The following is a 25,858-nucleotide window of genomic DNA, read 5'->3' on the forward strand; positions in this document are numbered from 1 at the left end:
AGGATTGCTTATTACAAGGATATCAAAAAGTTTTCCCTCAAACCGTCTTCTAATGTATTCTCTGAACATTATGTTATATTGGCTGTATTTATTTTTTATCTAGTAATATATGCCAGAAGTTTCATTTCTCTAACTATTATGTTTTTTCTGTTGTTACAAAAGTGAATTTGTGACAGTTTCATCATGGATAAAGTTGAATAACAATCCATTATCAACTTCCTGTTTTTGCAAGGACTGTCCATGAAGAGGAGGTATCTGCAGTGTATGGGGGATATCTTTCCATCGCATGACATTGTAAAACATTGTTCAAAACAGTTCAAGTGCAGCCTCAAAAACATCCGTGATGAGGATGGCCATCCACTTCACAAACTGCTGAGTTCATGGAGAAAATTCGACAGCTGATTTCCAATGATCACCAGATAACAATTAAACAGATAGTTGCCGAGACTGGGATAAGCTATGGGTGAATGGAGAACATAATTCACAATAATTTTATTATGAATATGGTCTCAGCATGATGAATTCCTTGCTTGCTCTCATGTCTTCAGAAATAAAAAAAAACTCTGCTGAATTGATCACCATATGTGACAGTGATCCTGACCTGTTTTTTTCCTGATTGGTGACTATGGATGAATGATGGGGATATTACTTTGGCCCAGAAACAAAACAGGTTTCAAAGGAAGGAAGCATCCGTCATTTCTAACTCCCAAAAAGGCCAGATGCAATTATCTGCAGGGAAGTTGGAAGGTAATTGGAGAATAATGCCCATCAGTACACATTACTATAGCAACCTTACTGAAGCAATTGCATGCAGCAATTAAGGAAAGCATTGTGGAATGCCCAGCAAAGGCATGCTGTTACTTCATGACAACGGACCCGTACACTCTTCTTTCATAACCACCACTCTTGCCACACCTGCCTTATTCCTCTGAATTGCCACCTTCTGACTACTTACTCCTTCTACAGCTGAAATCACTTTTGCATGGAAAGCTTTTTTTATATATATATATATATATATATAGTCATATAAATTAGAATAAGGTTTAAAATAATAAAATAATGCCAGCAGTACGGCAAGACAAGAGCGAAAAAACAAAGTTAAACCTAAATTCAAATCTAACAGGGAAGGAAGAGAAAGGTAACAAGAATAAAAATATTGCAGCGGAAACTCTAAATTAATTTAGAAAATCTAATTATACGAATAATAATTCATTGAAAATTAAAAGCCAATTAAATAGAAATTTAGCAGTGCCCCCTCTGATGGGCACCAGGTCCAAATTTATGTGAAATATCACCAAAAAGAGATTTAAACCACTAACATAAAACAAAACAAAACAAAAATAGAAAAAATAGACTGACCATTATGCCCCATCTCAACAGAGGACCACAAGGCCAATAATGGTCAGGGAATCGCTGCATTTCGAATGCTAAACAAATCACTGCAAAGGAGAAACAATCGCAAGATCAGTCCGCCACACCGATCCCCAAATCGAACCGCCAATGCAGGGAATTGAACAGCGGTGGTCTTGATGCGGCGAAAATCAAAAATAGAACAGACATGAGCACTCCAGTGCAAAGCCACACTACTGACAAAAGTAAACTTAACCCATTTATATAAACGAATAATAAACTATAGATGGCAGTATAGGCGCAGCATTGGCAATTCGCCCAATACTATCGTGTGACATAATTATATTTAAATAATGTTGGAAAACATTAAGTTTACTTTTGTCACTAGTGTGGCTTTGCACTGGAGTGCTCATGTCTGTTCCCAAATGCGGAGGATGCGGAAAGGTCAGGGAATGACCACCGCGTATCCTGGAGCAATATGGTCATAGTTGCTAATGCTCCTAAAAACCAAATAACAAACAAACAAATGATTGTTTGCAATATTTTTATTCATGTCTGTTCTATTTTTGATTTTCGCTGCATCAGGACCACCGCTGTTCAATTCCCTGCATTGGCGGTTCGATTTGGGGATCGGTGTGGCGGACTGATCTTGCGATCGTTTCTTCTTTGCAGCGATTCCCTGACCATTATTGGCCTTGTGGTCCTGTTGAGATGGGGCATAATGGTCAGTCTATTTTTTCTATTTTTGTTTTGTTTTGTTTTATTTTATTGTTAGTGGTTTAAATCTCTTTTTGGTGATATTTCACATAAATTTGGACCTGGTGCCCATCAGAGGGGACACCGCTAAATTTCTATTTAATTGGCTTTTAATTTTCAATGAATTATTATTCGTATAATTAGATTTTCTAAATTAATTTAGAGTTTCCGCTGCAATATTTTTATTCTTGTTACCTTTCTCTTCCTTCCCTGTTAGATTTGAATTTAGGTTTAACTTTGTTTTTTCGCTCTTGTCTTGCCATACTGCTGGCATTATTTTATTATTTTATTATTTTAAACCTTATTCTAATTTATATGACTATATTTCAAGCATCATGTAGAGGAATATGCTTTTTGCTGCCTCTGATGTGTGCTGTACCCTCCTTTTTATTTTTATTAAGTAATACTTCTTTTCCAACATTATTTAAATATATACTTCTATTTCTGGTCAGTGTGTTATAGATCATACCATAAGCCGCCTTTTGGCAAAAAAGAAATTATGAATGATTGAAACCCCCCCCCCCCTCCCTTTTTTTTTTTTTTTGCAGATGCAGAAAAAGTCCACTTCCTTGCATCTATTTACAGTATACAAAGCAAACATGTTATCTTCTGCAGTTTTTATAACACCAAAAAATTTTCATATATGCTTTATATCTTAATCACTGTATTTGTTTTGCATCTTGTTGACACTGTTAAATCATATTTTACTTTTTACTTTGGACCGCACATTCATGCAGTTTTACAGTTTTTATGATACATGGAAAATTTTTTAATATGTCTTTTTAAACAGAAAATGACAATTAAATTTAAATTTCTTAATACTGTATTTCTTTTCATCTTGCTAAAGGACACTGTTAAATCAAATTTGGCTTTGCACCACACATTCAAGAAAAAAATTAACATTATGACATATCTAACAACAGAATAATACCTATACTCTGTGACATATAACATTTTTTCATATATTCCACATATTTTATACAGCATAGTAATGCATATCTGATGGCCAATTCATTAACGAGAAGAGAAGAATGAAATTAAGCAGAAATTCACAGAATAATAAAAAAAAATTCTAAATTTTAGTATCAAATCCATAGGTCTCTCTCTATCTTTTGAAAAATAAGAAGAAACTATGTTAGTGTTGAGTAGCAGACGAGATAGAAAAAAAAAAAAAAAATGAAACAATGGAAGCTAAAATTTTTTAGGATATAGTTTCATAGCGAGATTGTTACATATACTAAATAATACCAAAGACTCTTTGACAGACCTGATTGGCACTGAGAAATCACTATTTTCGGATGGGATGTATGGTTTTTTTTTTTCAACAAATTAGACTGATTTTTTATATATATATAGCCACTCCCTGACTTATGTAAGGGTTGCGTTTCGCAGAATTCTGCATGAGTCGGAATTTCCCTAAATGCTTATGCAGCACTCGTGGGCGCCTCCGTAGCCAGGTGGGTAGAAGCAGCAGCAGTGCGTAGCACACACTTCTTGATTAGACCGGGGTTCGAGCTCGTCACCACCAAATATGGAGGATGCAGAAAGGTCAAGGGAATGACCACCGCATATTCCCGGAGCAATATGGCCTTAGTTGCTAAAAAGCTTCTAAAAACCAATTAACAAACATAACAAGCAGCACTCGCAAATTTGATTGAAGCAAAAAAGAAATGTTCGATGAACATGTAAATAGAATTATTTATTCAATTTTTTTTTTATCTCATGCTCAGGAAAAATTACAAAAAGAGAGAGGAGACAGGCATAACGGCAACAAGTTTTACCTTTAGAGCATTGTTGCCAGAATTAACTCTCCAGCTGATAAGCACGGCACTATGGAAGTTGAGGGCTGTGGAGATTTTGAAGGGGTTTTTTTATAAAACATCACAAAATTTCTCTTCAGCTGCAGAATCAGTACTGGGGACTTCACCACATACTTTAATATTTTGGAAATCAGCACGATGCATGAACCTATTAAACCACATATTGCTTGCCACAAACTTGGCTTGGGATTTGCCGTACTTATCCTTAATATCTTCATAAATACTTCTTGCTTTTGCTTGAATGGCCTTTGGACTCGGGCACTTGCTTCTGAATCTGATTTTCCTTCCATCTTCAATATAGCACCGGAACACTGTTTTGTAATCACTGTTGATCTTCTTAAATGCGGTGATCCTTTACATGTTCTTTTATATGCGCACTGCCCCTTAAAATAGTATTCACTGTTGAAGCAGCGAGACCTAATCCCATGCAATAGATTATGACCTTTGTCCTGCTTCAAAATTCTTAATTCATCATCTTCATTTCTAAATCAATTTTGTTTTGTTTCCTAGCACTGCCAGCACTTGCACTTTCCATTGGTCCCTTTCCCTTCATCATTGTAATGAGTAAATAGGAATGAAGAGAAGATTTTGAAATTTTATTTATGTTTTTTATATGATTGAAGATTTCAGTGAAGGAGAACTCATTTCACCATAATACCGTAACGTAAAAACCCACAGAATTCCAGTTATCGGTATTGTCGCAAATGCAATAAGATCGAGTTTACTACCTGTTTATAATAGATTGTGCTAACAGAAAAGCCTGATAAACCGGAAAGTGCAAATTGTTTTTGTTTTATGGTAGTGACTTCCAGAAATGTGTTTTAGAAAAATATCACAAAGGCATTCAAAATTGATTCTTATAGCAGAACATATCATAACAATGAAAGTGTAGTGCAATTTCCATTATAAAAATGACTTTTTAGAGAGATAAATAGCTTAGTTATATAGCGAAAATTTCAATTTCTGAGGTCTTGGAATAAATTACCAAAAAAAACCAATGTGTTATTAGGTTCACGTTACGATGTTTTCACAATACCTCCATTTATTCCTACGGGATGCAATTTTCATTTCCATGATTTTTTTTAAGTTTGCATCGGCCGACAAAAATTTACGTGAAGTCGAATTTCCGTAAGTCAAGTATTATGCAAGCTGGGGAGTGGCTGTATATATATAGAAAAGTATATTGGGAAACAAGCGGAGAAAAGCTGGCAAACCAGAAGAAGTAACAATGTAAAAACAAAAAAAAAAAACATATAAATCCTGGTGACTAAGTTTATAGATGGCACAACAACACATCTGGAACAGATGTGTTGTCCCCTGCTCTTAATTAATCTATACATTACAATCAACCTGTTAAAACTCCAGAAAAATTTTAGTTTCTTTTGGCTTTTGAACAGTCAACTCTCTGGATTTACATTAATGACTGTCTATTTGATCCCTTTTTCCTCTCACTATTCTAATGTAGTTTTCTCTGTCTTTTTCACAAAAAAATAATAAAATTATTATTTTTACTTGCCATTAAATTTAAAATTAAAGAAAATACATAATAATAAAATGCTGAGAATTCCTGCTTAATTTCATACTTGGCCTCCATTCAATGAATTGGTCCTACTTTCTATTTGTGTAATATGTGGAATGCATGACACCGAATGCTAACAGAACAATTTTTCTGAATATGGAATTTGACAGTTTGATTTTAATGTAAAGTGTAACAGGCTCTTTGATAGACTTGACACATTGAGAAACCACTGTTTTGAGATGTATGTTTTTTAATCCTAGCAACTAAGTTTTGTAGATGATACACCTAAATCTGGAATAAATATGTTGGCTGCCTGCTCTTAATTGTGATTACAAATGCGTTACCAAGTTCACACGACTCTCCTATAGACTCGGATGCAAGCATGTCTCCAATTTGCAAAGCTGATTAAAAAAGAGGGTGTGGTAGACTTATAAATAAACCTCTGGCGGGGAAAGTGATATAGCCCATGGTTAAAGGTGTTATGTAAGATCATATGGACAAGAATGAAATTTTAAGTGAATCACAGCATGTGTTGAATGGAGGTTTTGCTGGTCAACCTTGTTTAAGTTATTATGAAGTCCCAAAATATCTGATACAATTAATCTGTTATTGCCTAATGTTCTTGAACACGTTCTTGAATATATGTTTGTTCACAATATTGACCTTAAGTTTTTCATCTACAAAGATAAATGATATATCATTCAGAAAGGCTCAAGCCAGAATCAAGTTTGTGATATTAACCAAAATTTAACGACATCATTTTTAAATACAAAATTACGTAATTGTGGTTTGTACAAATGATTTTTCATTGTAAATCAAAATATTGTAAGCACAGTGATAACAATCAAACTGTAGTGTAATGGATAAAACACTTTAATGTGCGATTTTATTGCTTCTGGTATGTGTGATCAATCCCATGGTATATGTCCCCCATCCTTTTTTTTTTTTATAATAATTGTTATTTGGTTCTTTTCACGGATCTTAAATATTCTTTAGCAACATGGTGCACAGGTATATCAGGAACGGGAATTCTGTGAAATAATGAGCACTTAATCTACGTGGAGCACTTATTAAACTTACCTCTGCCCTTAATTTCTTAAAGAATTACAGATTAATCTCAGACATTTTGTGGTACTTTTTGTACCACTTCTTCCGTGAACTCCTGTAATGCTATCCTTATGAGACTATCAGCCTCCCATACCACTGGTATGTGGTATGCTATAGGGCACCTCTGTAGCTAGGTGAGCAGGAGCAGCAGTGCGTAGCACATGCTTCTTGATTAGACCGGAGTTCGAGCCCGTGCCCACCAAAGACGGAGGGTGCGGAAAGGTCAGGGAATGACCACCGCATATCCCCAGAGCAATATGGCCTTAGTTGCTAATGCTCCTAAAAACCAAATAACAAATGAACAGACAGGTATGCTATAAGTGAGATATAAATGAAAAAAAGCATATAAATAAAAGAATTTACATATATTAACCAGTGAACATTAAACAGAACCTTATATTTGATCTTCATAACTAACTGTTACAGCATTGTGCTATCCACTTGGATCACAAATATAGACAAGTTAATCACAAAATCTGGCATAACCCAGGTTAAGTAAGATGACTAGTTGCATATGTTTGCAGAAGTATACTAAATGTGTGGTCATAGTACTAACTCTTAACATTCTCGGATATATTTGAATACAGTCGACTTTTCAAAAACATTTATTATCATAAGGCAACATTTTAAATCTTAAATGGTTCCAGATTTTAACTCAGTATGCTGGGTTAGGTTAATTTTGTTTTGATATAATTGATTTGAACTTAAGTAAGATTTAAATTACACTTAATGATAAAATAACTAGGCCATGTAGCAAATGCTTTATGGCCTAGTTATTTTATTTACTTCTTTTTTTAATGAAATGCTGAGCACAAAAGGTATGAGAACCTATAGTTCTTAATACCCTGCATGTGTTAATAAATGGGATGAGCTATATGTCAGTTTATAAACGGGTTTTGCACTAATGTACTTTTAAGTAAATTGCATCACCTCTTGGTAAACTGAACTGATAGTTGGGCCACCCTGTCTGTCTGTCTGTCTGTCTGTCTGTCTGTCTGTCTGTCTGTCTGCCTGCTGCATATATATGGAAAAGCTTAGACTATTTTGTACATTTATATGTTTTTTTGGCCAGATTTTAATCTTTTTGCGAGTATGTATGTATGTATGTATATATTATTTTTATTATTTTTTTTTTTATTTTTTTTTATTATTATTTTTATTTTGAGGTCCTGTCAATGCAGGAACAACAAATTATGTAAATTCTTTTGGAACTTTACAGAATCATGTTGTCAACTCTATTTACAAGTAATAGTAACTTTTATTTTTTTTGAGAAAATATGGACATACACAGCCAATATTGAAGAAATTCTCTGATATTCAGATCTAGAAGTTGATGAAACTGAATCAAATAATACATATATAAACATAGAAGTTTCCATATAATGTCTTTTAGTGATTATATAAGAAGTAATCATTTATATTAATAAATTGTCTTAATTTAGATAATTAAATCAGAATTTCAAAGCAATTGACACCTAACCACATGCAAAGTTTGTCTTCTTCTTCTGACAATGATGATGTTTCAAACTCGATTTTGGAGTTCATTAACAAGCCTTGAAAAAAAGCATATGCTGCATCTTGTGAAGTTAGTGGCTACATCACTATTCAAAGTTAGACTGATGGCTACTGCTGTCTTCTCAAGCAAATTCTTTTTTCAAGATGATAACAAAATCCAAAGTTCAGTCGAAAATATCATCATTATTAGAGCAGGATTTTGAGGACAATTACAGTGGTTCAGAGCCTACTTCATTTACTCATTAGTTATCAGGTGTAATAGAAGTTGCTTAGTATCCAATAAATCTCACAGTTTAAACTAAAACCTTACATGGAGTAATTAAGTGTTGCTTGCTTTGTCATTCTGATTTGGCAATCTAGAATATCTCATGTATGCGTTCACACATTTCTTAATTTATTCAACTTGAATTGTATGTTATTGAATTAACTCATTTTTTTTAAAACACATATACAGTTTATTGCATGTATGAGTACTTAATTTATTAATTTATAGGTAATATTTATTATTTGTTTTTAGTGGCCCAGCATCTCTCGCTTGCTTGAATGCCATGTTGCATGTTCATTCCAGAGGACCTGAAGCTATGTTTTATAGAGTGGCTGGATCCACAAGTGTATTTGGCTTAACTGTAAGTATGACAAAATTATATTTTTTTAATTTTTGAAATGTAGCTCTGTGTTTAAATTGTGTATTTTTAATATATATTTTACATGTACTAAAATTTTATGCTCACAATAGAAAATCTTAGCAATAGGACTATTTTTTTAATTCTTCCTTAAATTCACACCATACACTTTAATTCCTTCAACTAATAACATAGCTGCCAGTTTACAACAGAGAATCTGTTGTAAACTGGCATTATGATAATATAGTTGGTGGCAAAGTTTCTCTGTCTTTTTGCAAAAATTTGGTTTTTCTCCATTATTTATTTTCACAAAAAAGTAACAAAACCACATTGAAATTGGAATTTTTAAAAAAGAATTTACGAATTTTGTCTTATTTTTGTTAATGAATTGGCCATCAGATGTGCTCTGGTAGTAAAAAATGTGTGCAAAATAGAAATGCTGTGCAGTCATCTCATATTACTTATGTATGAAGCTAATTAACAGTCTTTCAGCAAGATGCCAAAGAAATACAACATAAATTCAGAAGACATATATGCAAGATGTTCCATGTATTGTAAAATCTGAAGTGAGATTTTTAATTTTCTAGTGGCAGGAAATGTGATGTAATCAGACATTTGCAAACAAATAAGCATAATAACAGTGTGCAGTGCATAGAAAGAAATGCGAAAAATAGATGTTGCATTTCATGGTGACAATGATGTCATACGTGCTGAATGTTTATTTGCTTATTTTGTCATTGAATGTAATCTTCCTGTTGTGCTGATTGTGCAAGGTGTTGTTTTGTTCAGAAATATGTTTCCCAATAGCAAAAAAATGCAATTGTGGAAGAACAAAAACAGCAGGCATTATTTGTGAAATTGGTTGGATAGGAAAAGAATAGGTAGGGCACCTCCGTAGCTAGGTGGGCAGGAGCAGCAGTGCGTAGCACATGCTTCTTGATTAGACCGGGGTTTGAGCCCGTGCCCACCAAATACGGAGGATGCGGAAAGGTCAGTGAATGACCACCGCATATCTCTGGAGCAATATGGCCTTAGTTGCTAATGCTCCAAATAACAAACAAACAAAACAGAAGAGATAGTGATTGCTCTGAAAAATGGGCTATTTTCAGTTGCTACAGATAGCAGTAATCAAAGTGATTCCAAGCAGTATCCTATTGTAGTGATATTTTCTAATAAATTTTAAAAAAAATCAAATTGTAAAAATAGCTTGCTCTCGTGCCTATTATCATAGGGTTGAAAACTGGAGTAGCAAGGGTATTAAAAGTGACAATTGGGCACTTGGTGCTAATAGGCTATCTTTGTCGTCTTATTAATCTTATTAATTGTCAAGGTTGTGGAGAATCTTAAACAAGAGGATAATATTCTGTTCTTTTGCTCAGTGAGGAAGTACTTTATGGCTGTATATAACTACATGGTGCACAAGTTACCATTGAAAAATGTTCTTATAAATGTTGAGGTATCACAAATTATTTCATCAGTTGGCAGGGAATCATTCAAATTTTTGAAATTTTTTGTGAACAAGTTTCCAATGCTTCTTGGTATCATTAAAGATGAAGAAATAGATGGGTCAACAGATATTTTACAGCATAATTTCTGTCAGTTTCAGTGAGAACCCACCAGATGCTATCATGAAGAAGAAAGAATTGATGTCTGTGCTCTTTGTTTGCAGAACTGACAATTGCACAAGAAAACTTGAAATATAACAAATTATCCCAAGTCATGCTTAGCATTTTGTAATTTCTCATGTAATTTCATAGCAATTCTGAGTGTGAGAAAATATTCATCCAGGTTAGAAAAACAAATACGAAGTTGAGATATTCTCTTTCTGGTGAAGCTTTGGAAATGCCTCTGACAGCCAAGTCTAGACAACAGAGCCAATGTTGGAATAAAAATTTGAGTACATTTCTGAAGAGGGCAGAGTCTCTAGTAGTCTTTATTGAAGCAATCAGAATCAGCTAATGTCTAATAGAATATTCAAACAGAAATCCACAAACAGAAAAATGTTAAGTAAGCTAATGTTTAAAAGCATACTGTACTGGTAAACAATCCTACAACTGTATTTTAATATAAATTGTGTATATTGCCAGTGAAATTTAATTTCTAGTGCTGTATAGATTTTAGACCAGGGTTCAAGCCCGTGACCACCAAATACAGAGGATGTGGAAAGGTCAGGGAATGACCATCGCATATCCCCGGAGCAATGTGGCCTTAGTTGCTAATGCTCCTAAAAACCAAATAACAAAGAAACAACAAACTGTGTAGATTGGGGTTTAGAGGGGAACAGGCATTCTGTGTGTTATCAGACACTCAGTCTAAAACACTGGTGGATCCAATATTTTTCTATTTCAGAAGATTTAGGAGAAGTCCAGTTGACCTGCTTCCCTAAAATCCGCTCATCACACCTTCTCGATGGTAAGCCCTGCTACGTCACTTAGGTGGCAACGAACGTGTAGAGTGGTTCTCTTCAAGACACCTGGTCAGCGTGAAGAGGAAAAAGACCAAACCCTCCAGCACGACGAAACAACTGGCCCTCAGTCCCCATCGGCTTTCATTCCCCCTCTTACGGCAGCGAGGGGATCAGCATGGAAGCAGAGAGTGCTAAGAATCTCTGGGTACAACCAGGCTGACATTCATGGAAACTGAACTTTGCCTGTTACAACATAAGATTGCTCATCGGTGAAGCAGGATATTAGAGATAGAAAAGGAATTAGAAAATGTGAATTGGAATATCATCGATTTGCCTGAAACAAGAAGAAGAAATGAATCACTTATAAGTTTATCAAGTAGAAATCTGCTGTACACCAATGGAAACAGTGAAAGGACCGAAGGTGGAGTTGGCTTTCTGGTCCATAAAGATATAAAAAACAACATTTTGAAATTCAAAAGTATATCACCAAGGGGTGTCAAGACTGCTACTCAGGATTTCTAAGAAGTACAAGCTAAAGGATATAATGATTTATGCATCAACATTGAGCCATGATGATGAAGAGGTTGAAGAAATATACACCGAAATTGAGAATCTTATAGATGAGCAGAAAACCCACTACACTATCATTATGGGGGACTTCAATGCTAAGGTTGGAAAGAGACAAAATAGTGCAGAAAGGGGAACTATAGGAAATTTTGGAATTGGTGAAAGAAATGAAAGAGGTGAAAGACTTGTGGAATTTGCAGAATCTCAAGGACTGTCAGTAAGGAACACTTTTTTCAAGAAAAGGGTGAACAGAAAGTGGACATGGAAGAGTCCAAATGGATTAACAACTAATGAAATCGACTTCATCCTCACTAACAGAAGATATATTGTGAATGATGTTACCGTCCTAAATAAGGTAAATGTTGGAAGTGATCACAGAATGGTAAGTTGTACACTTGATATAGATGTAGGAAAGGAAAAAACTGACACGAGTAAATAATGCAAAGGTCTTTGAGATAACAGAAGAAGAGAAAAAGCAGTATGTACTGGAACTTAAGAACAAGTTTGACTTTCTGCAGACTGCTCAGGACCAAGATATTGACGAGGAATATTACAACTTTCTGAAAGTGATAAAGCCCAAGAAACCTATAGGTAAAAAGAAATCCAAAGAAGAAAAAATTAGTCAAGAAACACTTGTTATGATGAACCGAAGGCGACAAATGAAGAGCAAGATAAACACTGACAAGGAGAAAATTGAGTATACTGAGTTATGTAAAGCCATTAGAAAGAGACTCAGAGAGGACATAAGAAGATTTAACACAAGAAAAGTAGAACAAACATTAAGGGAAAACAAAGGACTTAAATCAGCAGCCATGAGGCATACAGAAAGACAAATGATACTGAAACTGAAGAATAGCAATGGCGTACTTATAAATAGCAGAGAAGGCATAATTCAAATAGCAGGACTACTATAGAGAATTATACAAGGAGCGAGGGAATGATGCCAGCAGTGGGGGAGATGGATCGCAAATTAGTAACACATACAACATACCCAATATTCTTCCTGATGAGGTAGAACATGCTTTGAAGAAAATGAAGAATCAGAAAGCCTCGGCAGATGATGAAGTTACTATAGATTTGTTAAAATTGGGAGGAAGAGACATGACACAAAAACTGGCAAGACTCTTCACAGAATGCATTAGAAAAGGTGTGATGCCTAAGGAGTGGAATAATAAAATCATAGTTTTGCATAGGAAAGGAGATAAATCAGAAATTGGAAATTATAGACCAATTAGCTTGTTATCTCACATCTATGAGTTGTTCACAAGGGTCATTACTAACAGATTAGAAAGAATACTTGATGAGAACCAACCGAAAGAGCAAGCTCTTTAGGACAGGATTCTCAACTATGGATCACCTTCACGTAATATCACAGCTAATGGAGAAAGCAAATAAATATAAAACACCATTATGCCTGGCATTTGTGGATCATGAAAAGGCATTTGACTGCATACAGCATAAGGCAATGTTTCCGGCACTGGAAAGACAAGGCATAGATAAACCCATATATTATGATTTTGAAGAAAATATATGAGAATGCTACCTCCTTTATTAGACTAGATAAAGACAGTAGGAAATTTAAAATTGAGAAAGGAGTTCGACAAGGAGACACAATATCTCCGAAGCTGTTTACTGCTGCCCTTGAAGCTTTCAGAAGATTAGACTGGTCTCAGAAAGGAGTCAATGTGAACGGAGAGTACCTAAATCATTTACGATTTGCAGATAACATTGTGGTCATAAGCCACGATCCCAAAGAATTAGAGGATAATCTTAATGAGTTATGCAGTTATGGATTTTGAATTAAAGATGAATATGGCTAAAACAAAAGTAATGGTGAACAATTATGCCACAGAAAGGGATATAACGATTGAAGGAGCAGTAATTGAAAAAGTGGAGTCATATACTTCTCTGGGACAAGTCATTAGCTGTAATAATGATAAATGGCTGGAAGTCAAGAGAAGAATAAATTTTGGATGGATAGAATTCAGGAAATATAGTCACATACTGAAGAGCAATATCCCAATTTGTGTGAAACGTAAAATAATGAACCAATGTATACTCTCCGCCATGACGTTAAGTGAACTTGGGCACTCACCAAAAGAATGGAAGAGAAGCTGAGAACTACACAGCGAAGAATGGAACAAATTATATTGGGAATCAGACTGTTAGATAAGAAGAGAAACACATGGATTAGGCAGCAAACTCAAGTAAAGGACATTCTTATCAAAACTAAAGAACTAAAATGGTCTTGAGCAGGACACGTAGCTCGAAGACATGATGACAGATGGACTAAGAAAATAAGAGAATGGTACCCAAGAGGAGCTAGAAGAAAACCTGGAAGACAACGTGGAGATGGACAGATAAAATTCATGAGTTTGTGGGTAGTAAATGGATGGCCATTGCACAAAACAAAAGGAACTGGAAAGTTGCTGGAGAAGCCTTCATCCTGCAGTGGATTGAAAATGGCTGATGAAGATGATGATGATGCTGTGTAGATTTTAAAAAAATCTGCTTTTTCTGAAAAATCTCTTGTTTTCCTCCTGTTTACCACCTGTTTTGGCCCAAAAAAATATCATTTTGGAAATTGATTACGATAGTGGACTAAACTGAAAAGATGATTCTGACTTACAGGCATTCCATTGCTAACTTGATGGAGAGGCTAAAATAAGAAGAGAAGATTCTGTTCTTTCTCTTCTTGTCCTACTTAAAAATACCTGATCTCCAGCTTTTTTTGAAATTCAAAAGTTGGCAGTTGTTGTTGTTGTTATTTGGTTTTTAGGAGCATTAGCAACTAAGGCCATATTGCTCCGGGGATATGCGGTGGTCATTCCCTGACCTTTCTGCATCATCTGTATTTGGTGGTGACGGGCTCTAACCCTGGTCTAATCAAGAAACGTGTGCTATGCACTGCTGCTTCTGCCCACATGGCTATGGAGGCGCCCAGTTGGCAGCTATGCAGTAAGATTCATTTTGTAAAATAATGCTATTGTTAGTTTTAGCATCCATTTTAAGAATCTATCATACTCATCTTTTGTTGAACTGAACTGGCTGTTCAACCTTGTAGCCACTGTAAAATGTCATTCACCAAGCTAAGCTGGATTTTTTAGTCACTGTGGCAGCCATATTTGTTGAACTCTGGTTTTATCAGCCCATTGACTGGAAACTTGGTATCTTTTTCACAGCTAGAAGTTTTGTTTATTAATTTTCCTAAAGTTCTCTTTCAGTTGTCAAAAGTGCTGTTCAAGAAAAGACTTGTGCACTTAAAACTGAAATAGTGAAGGTGAGATGAAAATTAGAGAAATTGAGGCTTTCCTGTAATTAAAATCATCTACTTGCAGAAGCAGCTTAGTTCACAAGTCATTCATGTTTATATAGAGTTTCTTAAGCCTTGGGAAACCTTATCCAATGTTAAGAAGTGGACAACTAAATTCATGAGGTAGAGAGTCAGTTGAAGGCAGTCCTCAACTGGGAATTTATTTTTTATATTTTTCATAGCCCCCAACACAAAAGGTACACGGACCTAGTATACTTTCCTGTGTCAAGATTGAGGACTGAGAAGACAGAAGCTGCTTGTTGACATTACTTGGACAGCGAATAGGTATTGACTAGTCTGGGCACCTATTTAGACTTGTTTGGAAGAGCGTGGTGGAATTATTGATGCCAATTTGGAAGACGGCACATGAAAATATCTATAGAAAAAGCATGCAGTAGGAACAAATGTATATATATATATATATATTACAGAGTGAGAAGAGTTTGTAAGAGAATGATTATTAAATAACCTGACTGGCCACATTTGGTGGGATCAGTCCCATGTGTAGAAACAGTATTCTGTAGCAGAATAATTTTTGAGATTTGTAGAGTTAGTAGCTGTTTAGATGGAAATTAACAATATTAGTTATTTTCCATCTAAACATGTGCTTATGCCAAGCAAGATTAGAAGTCAAGGTAATCCCCAATAAGGTGTAACAGGGTATGTCTGCCAGGAACAAAAGTAGATGACGTTGTAGAGCAGATATCATCTTTTAAGGGCACAAACAGCGATATTGTACACGTTGGCACCAATGACCTTAATAGTAAGGTCGAAGGTACAGGTCAATGTTGAAAAAAAGTCATGAGCTAGGGTTGAATTTGAAAGTGTCTGAAGTTCTACCCAGACACAATAGGAGGGAGTATATGATGAGAACCTAGTCAAACAATTCATCCCTGGAGAGATTGTGCATGGCTCATGGGGTACAATTTTTTTTTCAGCGTGGTCTGTGCTTGCTAACAGGAGAGATTGCTTCTACAGGGATGGGATACACTTAAATAGAAAGCATGCAAGAATATTTGCTGATGCTATCGAGACAGTGTTAGATGGGTCGGAAAACTGCTAGTTTGGGGGGAGGGATTCACAGACTAAAAGATTAACAGTAGACACAGGCAGAGGCGAAAGTGATTCTTGCACTGCTTCTATTGTAATGAGCAGCATCCTAGAGCAAGTTGTTGGGGATTTCAAGAACTGCTGGGAGTCATCATAGACCAAGTAAATACATGGGCTGTGTTAGGGTAACTAAGGGTAAGAACAGGTGCAGTACATACTTGCATGTACACCAATGCTAGAAGTATAGTAAATAAATTTGATGAATTTGAAGTGCTGATCAAGGCATCAAAGGCAGATATTGTTGGGATATCAGAGACATGGTGCCACAGTTATCAGGCGCCTCCGTAGCCAGGTGGGAAGGAGCAGCAGTGCGTAGCACACGCTTCTTGATTAGACCGGGGTTCGAGCCTGTCACCACCAAATATAGAGGATGCGGAAAGGTCAGGGAATGACCACCGCATATCCCGGAGCAATATGGCCTTAGTTGCTAATGCTCCTAAAAAAAAAACCAAATAACAAAAATAACAGCCACAGTTATCAGCAGTGCAGAATTGGAATATGGGGAGTACAATGTGTACAGAAAGGATAGATAGGGTAGGAAGGGAGGAGGAAGTACTAATGACTCTGATGAGTACAGCGAACAGTTATGCAGAGAAATAGAGTGGGCCAGCAAATCAGAATGTCTTGTGATGGGATTTTAACTTTCCAGATATTGACTTGGACTTGTGGATTGGTCACTCGCACGCTAGTAAGACTTTTTGTGGATTTATTGGAGGATTATCTTCTACAGCAACATATTTGAGGGTCAACCAGAGGGGGTAATAATACTCTTGATCTGATTATCAGAAGTGATGACTCATGCATTAGAAATTTGAAGATAAAGGAACCACTGGGTTACAGTGATCACAGTGTACTGTTGTGGGATTTACTTAAAGATGTAAAACCCTTCCCTTTACCCTTGATATATAAAGGAAAGGGTTTTTGTTTTTGTAAAGGTGACTAACTACAGTGGTTTCAGACAGTTTAAATTCTATACAGTGAAATCAACTGATGATGTTAAAAACAGTGAATTTTAAATGGGAAGCCTTCAAGGAATTAATCTTGGAAGCTACTAGACTTTTCATACCAACTAAAAAATACTGTTCAAGATTTAGGCCTAAATAAACCATCAGATGAACTAATGAGGCTCATGGCAGAGAATAAATATGTGCGGGATACATATAAATTACCAGGTGACAAAGAAGCCTATGGCAGATATAAGATAGTCTGTAATCAAATCACAAAGGAGGTTATGCAAGTGAATGCTGATTACAAGAAATCCTTGGCAAAGGATGCAAATAAAAACAACAAAGACATCTTTACTTATGTAAACTCTAGAAAGAAGGGGAAGAATCAGATTGGTCCACTTGATGTTGGTGGTTCGACTGTTGATGATCCTGCTCAGATAGCTGGCAAACTGAATGAGTATTTTGCATCTACATTCACTCACGAGGAATTCTGTAAGCAAGGGGACGACAGAAGTTTACTAAACTAACAGGGAGCTAAATGATTTTGTAATAATGGAGAGCAAATTGGAGAAGAAATTGTTGAAGTTAAACATAAAAACATAAAAACATAAAAGAAGTTAAACATAAAAAAGGCACCTAGGGCAGAAGGAATCTATCCAGTTATATTGAAGGCAGCAACGAGGGAAGTAAGCAAACCCTTAGCCATAATTATGAGAGCATCCTTAGATTCAGGGGAGGATCCTATGGACTGGAGATGTGCAAATGTATCCCCAATTCACAAAGGGGGTCCAAAGGCTGACACAAATAATTTTAGACCTGTTAGTATAACTTCTGTTCCAGGGAAAATAATGGAGAGTTAAAGAGGTGATATACAGGTTCACCTAGCTCAGGCACAGCATGGGTTTGTTAAGGGGAAGTCTTGTCTGACCAATTTGATTGGATACTATGATGTGGTCACAAAGGAACTGGACGCAAAAAATAATTTTGATATCATATACTTGGATTTCAGGAAAGCTTTTGATACTGTTATGCATGGAAAACTGCTGTACAAATTGGAGCAGTATGACATTAAGGACAAGTTGCTGTAAATGGATAAAGGGATGGTTGAGTGTGGGGGGGGGGGAAATGGCAGAGAGTGGTAATAAACAGACACTGTTCTACATGGACTAATGTTATTAGTGGTGCTGGGCCCATTGTTGTTTTGTGTATTTTTTAATGATATCAGTGAAGGTATATTAGGCTTAATGTCCAAGTTTGCAGATGATACAAAGGTTGGCAGGGTTGTTAATTATAGTAAAGACAGTATGCTACTGCAACAATATCTAGAAAAGTTAGGTAGAATGACTGAGAAGTGGAAACCGAAGTTTAATATTGACAAATGCTGTGTTAGTTGCTGCGCATCGGCTTCTGTGGTCATAATGCATCTCCCAAAGTTTTTGCACTACTCTGATCCAAGCCCGAGGCGGGATTCGAACCCATGACCTTTGGGTTGCCTGGCAGGTGCTTTACCCACCCGGCTAGCCCGGTCGACTTGACAAATGCGGAGTACTGCATATGGGTAGCAGTAACCCAAGAGAAACATACCAACTATGTGGTTCTACACTCGGGGATGTGGAGAATGAAAAAGGCATTGGCAAAAACTGGGTGATGTGCATTTAGTTTAATGCAAAACTAATGTGAATTTAGTAGAAGAAGAGCATCAAAATACAAGTGGAAAAGAGTGGGTGAAACTGAAGTCCTTGTGTTGAAAAGACCACAGAAGGTGTTGGGTGGAATGCAATTTAGTAAGGAAGGAGGTGACTTATCAGGATCATTAGAGGAAAAGTAGAATACTAATAAGCCAGCTTTATCTTTAACTGAGGAGGCAGCAGAACCATCAAGATGTGACAGAGGTGGCAGTGTAAACATTAGAAGGCTGGGCTACTATTTGGGCAAGAAGCAAATTTCCTGCTCATAACCTGTTAAAAATCCTTTGGATTAATAGCCTTTTTACAACTATTGTGAGCTTTGGTTTAGGCTTAGATTTATATACAAGCCAATTGCAATATGCTACATTCTTGTCTTGAACGGTCATAGCACATTCGGTGTTCTCCCCAGAAAATTTTGCCAGCTGGGTGGCATTATGAAGTAGTCGGGTGGAAAAGTGTAATACTTCACAATATTATAAAATTTTCTGTTATTTATAAACATATTGAGGAAATGGCAGAGAGTGCAGAATTGCAGCACCCTCAGCTTTTTAAATCTAAATATACAGTCATGGAATTATATGAAATTTTGGGAAGAACAATGCAATGCAATGAATATTTTTATTAATAGGTCCCACATATAGTATACTCGTCCTCTATTTCCAATAATAATAAAAAATAAATAAATAAAATAATTGCTTTATTTAATATACTGGTTCCCAAACTACTCAGATCTATGGACCCTTTCAAAAATCAAAAAGTTTAGGACCCCTTTAAATTCAAAAAAGTTTTGCGGACCTGTGTGTTTGTGTGTGTGAGAGAAAGAGAGAGAGAGAGAGAGAGAGAACGTGGTTTTCTGAAATAAAATTCAAAGTTTAAAACAACTCAACTTTATTCTTATTTTTACATTAATATATAATAATAACTTTATCATCAATTTGCTATACATAGAACGAATAATTTGAACAGTTCCAGAGGGTCCATGTCGCAGACCCCAGTTTGGGAAACACTGATTTAATACAAGTATTAAACATAGCCCGGGCCATCAAGATTTTGTGATTAATTAATGTTTGGGCTAGCATAATTAGGGAGTATATCATTGGATCAGACAAGAGATTGGACCATATCTCTTGTCTGATTGTCTGACCTATAATGCGTAAGCATTTTAGGTCAGACAATTATCTGAATGAAGTGTTTGGTGGAAGATGTGCCATTTATAGTTGATTCAGACCTCTGGTTTCAATATGACAGTGCACTGTCACACTTTGGATTAGTAGTGCACTGATTTCTGGATACAACGTATGCAAGAAGATGAATAGGGTGTTGCAATGTTGTGCCATGCTTGCCAAGTTCTCTTGACCTTAGTCCTGTTGTAGGGATGTAACAGTCCTGGCTTGCCATTTTCTTGTGTTCCACCCTTACATTAATTTTTTTTTGTTTTTTTTTTTTTTGTCTGTAATAAAAGCTATGAGAGTATCTAGTTTCTTTGTTACTATTACTCTTACACCTTCACCTTGCTGTAAAACAAAATGCCTATAATTGTTTTGAAATGTAACAGTTATGCATACATGGACATATTGTTTATTTCGATCAGATAAACATTATATTTGTTACATACTAATGTTTTAGTCCTGATTAAAGACTACTGTTCTACAGAGAACTCAGGCTGAGAACAGGAAGTCACATCATTTTGCACACTATATTTTAGAAATATAGTTACCCTTTATCCAAAGGTGAACTAATATATTTTGTCTTATTTTCCTTTATGCATTTAGGCTTGCTCATTCCATTTATATACTTGGTGTATATATATTATACACCTAATTCTGTTTTTGCACGAACTTTTTTTACACGAATTTGATTTAACACGAATTCAAAATAAATATTTCAATCTCTTTTTACACAAGTCATTTTGATTTAACACGATTTCTATGAATTTTTTTTGCCTAAATTCTAAGAATTTTTTTTTTATTTGTGGCATATTAGTATCATTTCTATATTACACGCACCAATAGATTAGTGTGATTATCAGCTATTTATTAGTGTGATAGATTAGCTAGTGTGTGCGTTTTGAAATGCGTGCTTTTGTTTACCAATGTGTATGTCTAGGTATCTATGAATCATCAACGTTTTTATTGAATTTGGTGCACACATACGGTATTCGTGCATTGTATCTTCGAAAGACATTTAGTAGTAAGCTCTATTTCAAAGTGAAAGAATCTTTAGTGAAATTTGTGCACATATAAATTTATTAATTTTGCCTATAGTCAATAAATTGTAAGTTTACAAATTTTTCATACTTTTTTTATTAACTATAACTGAGATATTTTTCGGTAGCCCTTATATAATGTCGAATAATTCGCCTATTACCAAAATGAAAAGGAAAGCGAGTTCTTTGGAACTTAAAATTCAAATTTTAGATCGTCTTGCAACTGGACAAGGGGCTACGTCTGTAGGAAAGCATTTTGGTGTACATGAAGCTACCGTAAGAACTATTAAGAAAAATGAAGCTGCAATTAGGAAGTCGGTATGTTCTGGAACAAAAGTAAGTGTTAATTCATCATCATATACAAGAGATATTGTCGAGGAAAAAATGGAAAAGGCTCTGGTAATATGGATAGAAGATCAGTCACAAAAAAGAGTACCAGTAGATGGAAATTTACAGACAGATTAAAGAAAAGAAGCCAAGCACTTCATCTCAAACAAAAAACAGAAAGTTAAACAGAAAGTATGAATTTTTTGCGAGTACAGGTTGGATGATAGGGTTTCTTAAAAGGAATGCTCTTCCTAATATAAAAATTAAAGGTGAAACTGCATCTGCAGATGAACCGGCCACTAAAGTATTCCCGCAGGAACTTGCAAAAATTATTGAAGACAGAGGATACACTCCTGATCAAGTGTGGAATGCAGATGAAACTGGTTTCTTCTGGAAATGAATGCCGAACAGAACGTATGTAGCCAAATCGCAGAAAACTGCTGGTGGTTTTAAGGTAGCTAAGGATCGTGTGACCTTGTTATTTTCCTCCAACGCTTCAGGAGAGGAGATCGTATGTTGAAACCACTGCTGGTAAATCGAGCCCTAAACCCACGTTCAGTGAAAGGTGTAGATATCAATAAACTGCCTGTTCACTGGATGTCAAACAAGAAGGCCTGGGTGACAACTGCTATCTTTACAGAATGGTTCAACAAATGTTTCGCCCCAGAAGTCAGATGTTATGTGAATTTGAAAGGTCTCGAATTTAAAGTTCTTCTGATTTCTTGACAATGCACCCGGCCATCCTGTCTTGGAACACCCAAACATACAAATTTTATTTCTGCCACCTAATACTACATCTTTGATACAACCGCTAGACTAAGGTATAATTGCGACAGTTAAAACATACTACGTAAAACGAACATTCCAACACGTTTTGGACAAACTGAATGATGAAACACTAACAGTCATTAATGTGTGGAAGAAATTCTCAATTATGGATTGTATCAATCAAGTTGGATTAGCGTTAACTGAATTAAAACCAGCAACTTTAAATGCGTGTTGGAAAGCGGTTTGGCCACAATGTGTAAAAAGATCCCATCATCCCTAATACGACCGAATTTCTCAACATCATTACAATGGCACACAAAATTGGTGGAGAAGGATTCGATGATCTATTGTTTGAAGATATTGATGAATTGTTAACCAACAAAGCCCTAAGCGAAGATGAAATATTAGAGGTTGTCCTTGGGACTCCTTATCCCACAGAACGTAGTGATAATGAAGAAAATGATTCTGTTCTAAATGCAGATTTATTAAAAGAAGGTCTGGAACTGGCCAGAAAATTAGGTAATCATTTTGTCAAACATGACCCTAATGAACGCGCTGGGAAGTTTCAACGTGAACTGAAGTTGTTGACAGCCTCTTACAGAGAATTATATAACGGCCTAACCAAAACACGAACACAACGATTAATAACTGAATTCGTTCGTAAAAACCGGTGAAACATCAGCACCAGAGGAGACTCGTGCTGATTTTTCTCAAGAGATCACAGAATTTCATAATAGAGAGAGAGAAGACTATGACCACAACATTTCTAGTGATATTCCAGTCGTACGCAAACGTATGCGCCGTTTATTATCAGAAAGTGAAAATGAATAAAATCTTTTTATGTGTAAAACAGATTTTTTTTGTTCATGAAGAATTTTTTTCATTTCATATGCATACAAATTTACTTTAATACATTTTCATTACATATTATTACATGTGTATTTTGTTGAAATGAAATAATAAGCTTAAAACGAATATTTTTATATGTTTTTTTTTTAAATTATTTTTACTGATTTTTTAGATCCGGAACCAATCGTCTTTCCTTCCATAAATACAATGTCTTTTTTTACACGTATTTTTCAGGAACGTATCTATCGTGTAAAAACAGAATTAGGTGTATACTATCAGTGACTTCCATTTTTCAAGTTCATTTCATATATAAAGTCCTGAATGGCATATGAAATTTCAAAATTATGCTGCATTTCTGCTTATATATTATGTATATAAATATTTTAAAAAGTTCACACACACCATTCATATATTTATATACTCAGTGATCACTGAATTGTGACCACCGGATCCATAATGGGCTATGCCTCATAGCCCTCAGTATAAAAAGCTGAACAGCTTCATACGCTAAAGCATTGTAATTTGCATCTGGTCATGCAAGTCAAAGTGATCATTCATCATCATCAACCATTTTCAATCCACTGCAGGATGAAGGCCTCTCCAGCAACTTTCCAGTTCCTTCTGTTTTGAGCATTGGCCATCCATTTACTACCCACAAATTCATGAATTTCATCTATCCCTCTCCACCTTTGTCTTCCAGGGTTTTTTTTTGCTCCTCTTGGATACCATTCTGTTATTTTCTTAGTCCATCTGTCATCATGTCTTCGAGCTATGTGTCCTGCCCAAGACCATTTTAGTACTTTAGTTTTGATAAGAATGTCCTTTACTTGAGTTTGCTGCCTAGTAGTAGTAGTAGTAGTAGTAGTAGTGGCATGTGATGCAAGAAAGCAAATGTATGAGCTTATGCAGCATCAGCCAACAAAAAAAAAAAAAAAAAAAAAAAAATACACCATTCCCTCCAAATGCCTGTCCAGTTCCTCCTTAAATTTATTCAACCTATCAACTTCCACAACGACAGATGGAAGTTTGTTCCAGCAATTAACCACCCGCTGGCTAAAGGCAAATTTCCGCACATCTATTCTACATCTGTCCTTTCTTAATTTGAATTTATGCCCCCTTAGGTTCATAATCTGAACAAGTGGAAGGATCCCATCAGAATTCAGCGTGCTGAACCCATTCAAGGCCTTATACACCTCAATCAGATCACCACACATGTGCCTTGTCTCCAGCCACTGCAATTTGCAGAACTTAAGCCTCTCTTGATAAGAAGATCCCTTCATTCCCCTCACCAATCTTGTTGCCCTTCTCTGTACACGCTCAAGTAAATCTACATCCTTCCTAAAATGAGGCCTCCAGACCTGTACGCAGTACTCAAGGCGTGGCCTGATCATTGCCTTATACAGAGGGACAATCACCTCCTTTTCCCTGCTAGCAAAAATTCCTATATATCATTGACAAAACCCCATGACCTGCCCTGGCCACCTGTCTGCATTGCTCAGAAAACTTCATATCTGCCTGCACAATTACTCCCAGGTCTTTTTCATTTTCTACCACCTTAAGTGTAGTACCACACAGTTGGTACGTTTCTCTGGGGTTACTTCTACCCATATGCAGTACTTTGCATTTGTCAAGGTTAAACTTCACTTGCCACTTCTTAGCCCATCTGCCCAAATTATCTAGATCCTGTTGCAGTAGCACACTGCCATTACTGTCATTAACAACCCTGCCAACCTTTGTATCATCTGCAGACTTCGACACTAAGCCTGATATACCTTCATCAATATCATTGATAAATATACAAAACAACAGCGGACCCAACATCGAACCCTGTGGGACTCCACTAATAACATTAGTCCAAGAAGAGCAGCACCCATTGATTACCACCCTCTGTCTTCTCGCACTTAACCATCCTTTTATCCATTGTAGCAACTTACCCTTAATACTATTCTGCTCCAATTTGTACAATAGTCTTCCATGCGCAACAATGTCAAAAGCTTTCCTGAAATCCAAATATATGATATCAAAATTATTTTTTGCATCCAGTTCTTTTGTAACCACATCATAATATCCTATGAAATTTGTCAGACAAGACTTTCCCTTAACAAACCCATGTTGTGTCTGAATTATTGCTGCAGTCTTGTCTAGATGATCCTGCAATGCATCTTTAACCAGCGACTTCATTATTTTACCCGGAACAGAAGTTAAACTAATTGGTCTGTAATTACTTGTGTCACCCTTCGATCCCCCTTTGTGAATTGGGGATACATTTGCACATCTCCAGTCCGTGCGAACTTCCCCTGAGTCCAAGGATGCTCTCATAATTATGGCTAAGGGTTTGCTTAGTTGCTTTGCCGCCTCCTTTAATATAACTGGATAGATCTCATCCACCCCATGTGCTTTTTTTACGTTTAACTTCAACTTTGCTCTCAGTTATTACAAAATCATTAAGTCTCCTGCTACAATTTAAACTGGGATATTGTTCTTCAGTATGTGACTATATTTCCTGTATGCTATCCATCCAAAATTTATTCTTCTCTTGACTTCCAGCCATTTATTATTATTACAGCTAATAACTTGTCCCAGATAGGTATATGACTCCACCTTTTCAATTACTGCTCCTTCAATCATTATTTTCCTTTCTGTGGCATACTTGTTCATCATTACTTTTGTTTTAGCCATATTCATCTTTAGTCCAAAATCCTTACTAACCGTGCATAACTGATTAAGATTTTTCTCTAATTCTTTGGGATCGTGGCTTATGACCACTATGTTATCTGCAAATCGTAAATGGTTTAGGTACTCTCCGTTCACATTGACTCCTTTCTGAGACCATTCTGATCTTCTGAAAGCTTCCTCAAGGGCAGCAGTAAACAGCTTCGGAGATATTGTGTCTCCTTGTCGAACTCCTTTCTCAATTTTAAATTTCCTACTGTCTTTGTCTAGTCTAATAAAGGAGGTAGCACTCTCATATATTTTCTTCAAAATC

General features: G+C 35.9%; 1 protein-coding gene across 1 annotated transcript in view; it reads left to right on the forward strand.

Moving 5' to 3' along the window:
• Asx (transcriptional regulator additional sex combs) overlaps positions 1-25,858 on the forward strand; it is a 331,051-nt gene that overhangs the window by 122,232 nt on the left and 182,961 nt on the right. Inside the window, exon 3 of the mRNA XM_090372619.1 lies at positions 8,585-8,693. Within this exon, the coding sequence (XP_090228745.1) occupies positions 8,585-8,693 (109 nt within the window). The remainder of the gene's footprint in view (positions 1-8,584; positions 8,694-25,858) is intronic.

Source organism: Mastigoproctus giganteus, chromosome 4 (genome assembly GCF_048544385.1).
Source record: "Mastigoproctus giganteus isolate SK-2022 chromosome 4, ASM4854438v1, whole genome shotgun sequence".
NCBI lineage: Eukaryota > Metazoa > Arthropoda > Arachnida > Uropygi > Thelyphonidae > Mastigoproctus > Mastigoproctus giganteus.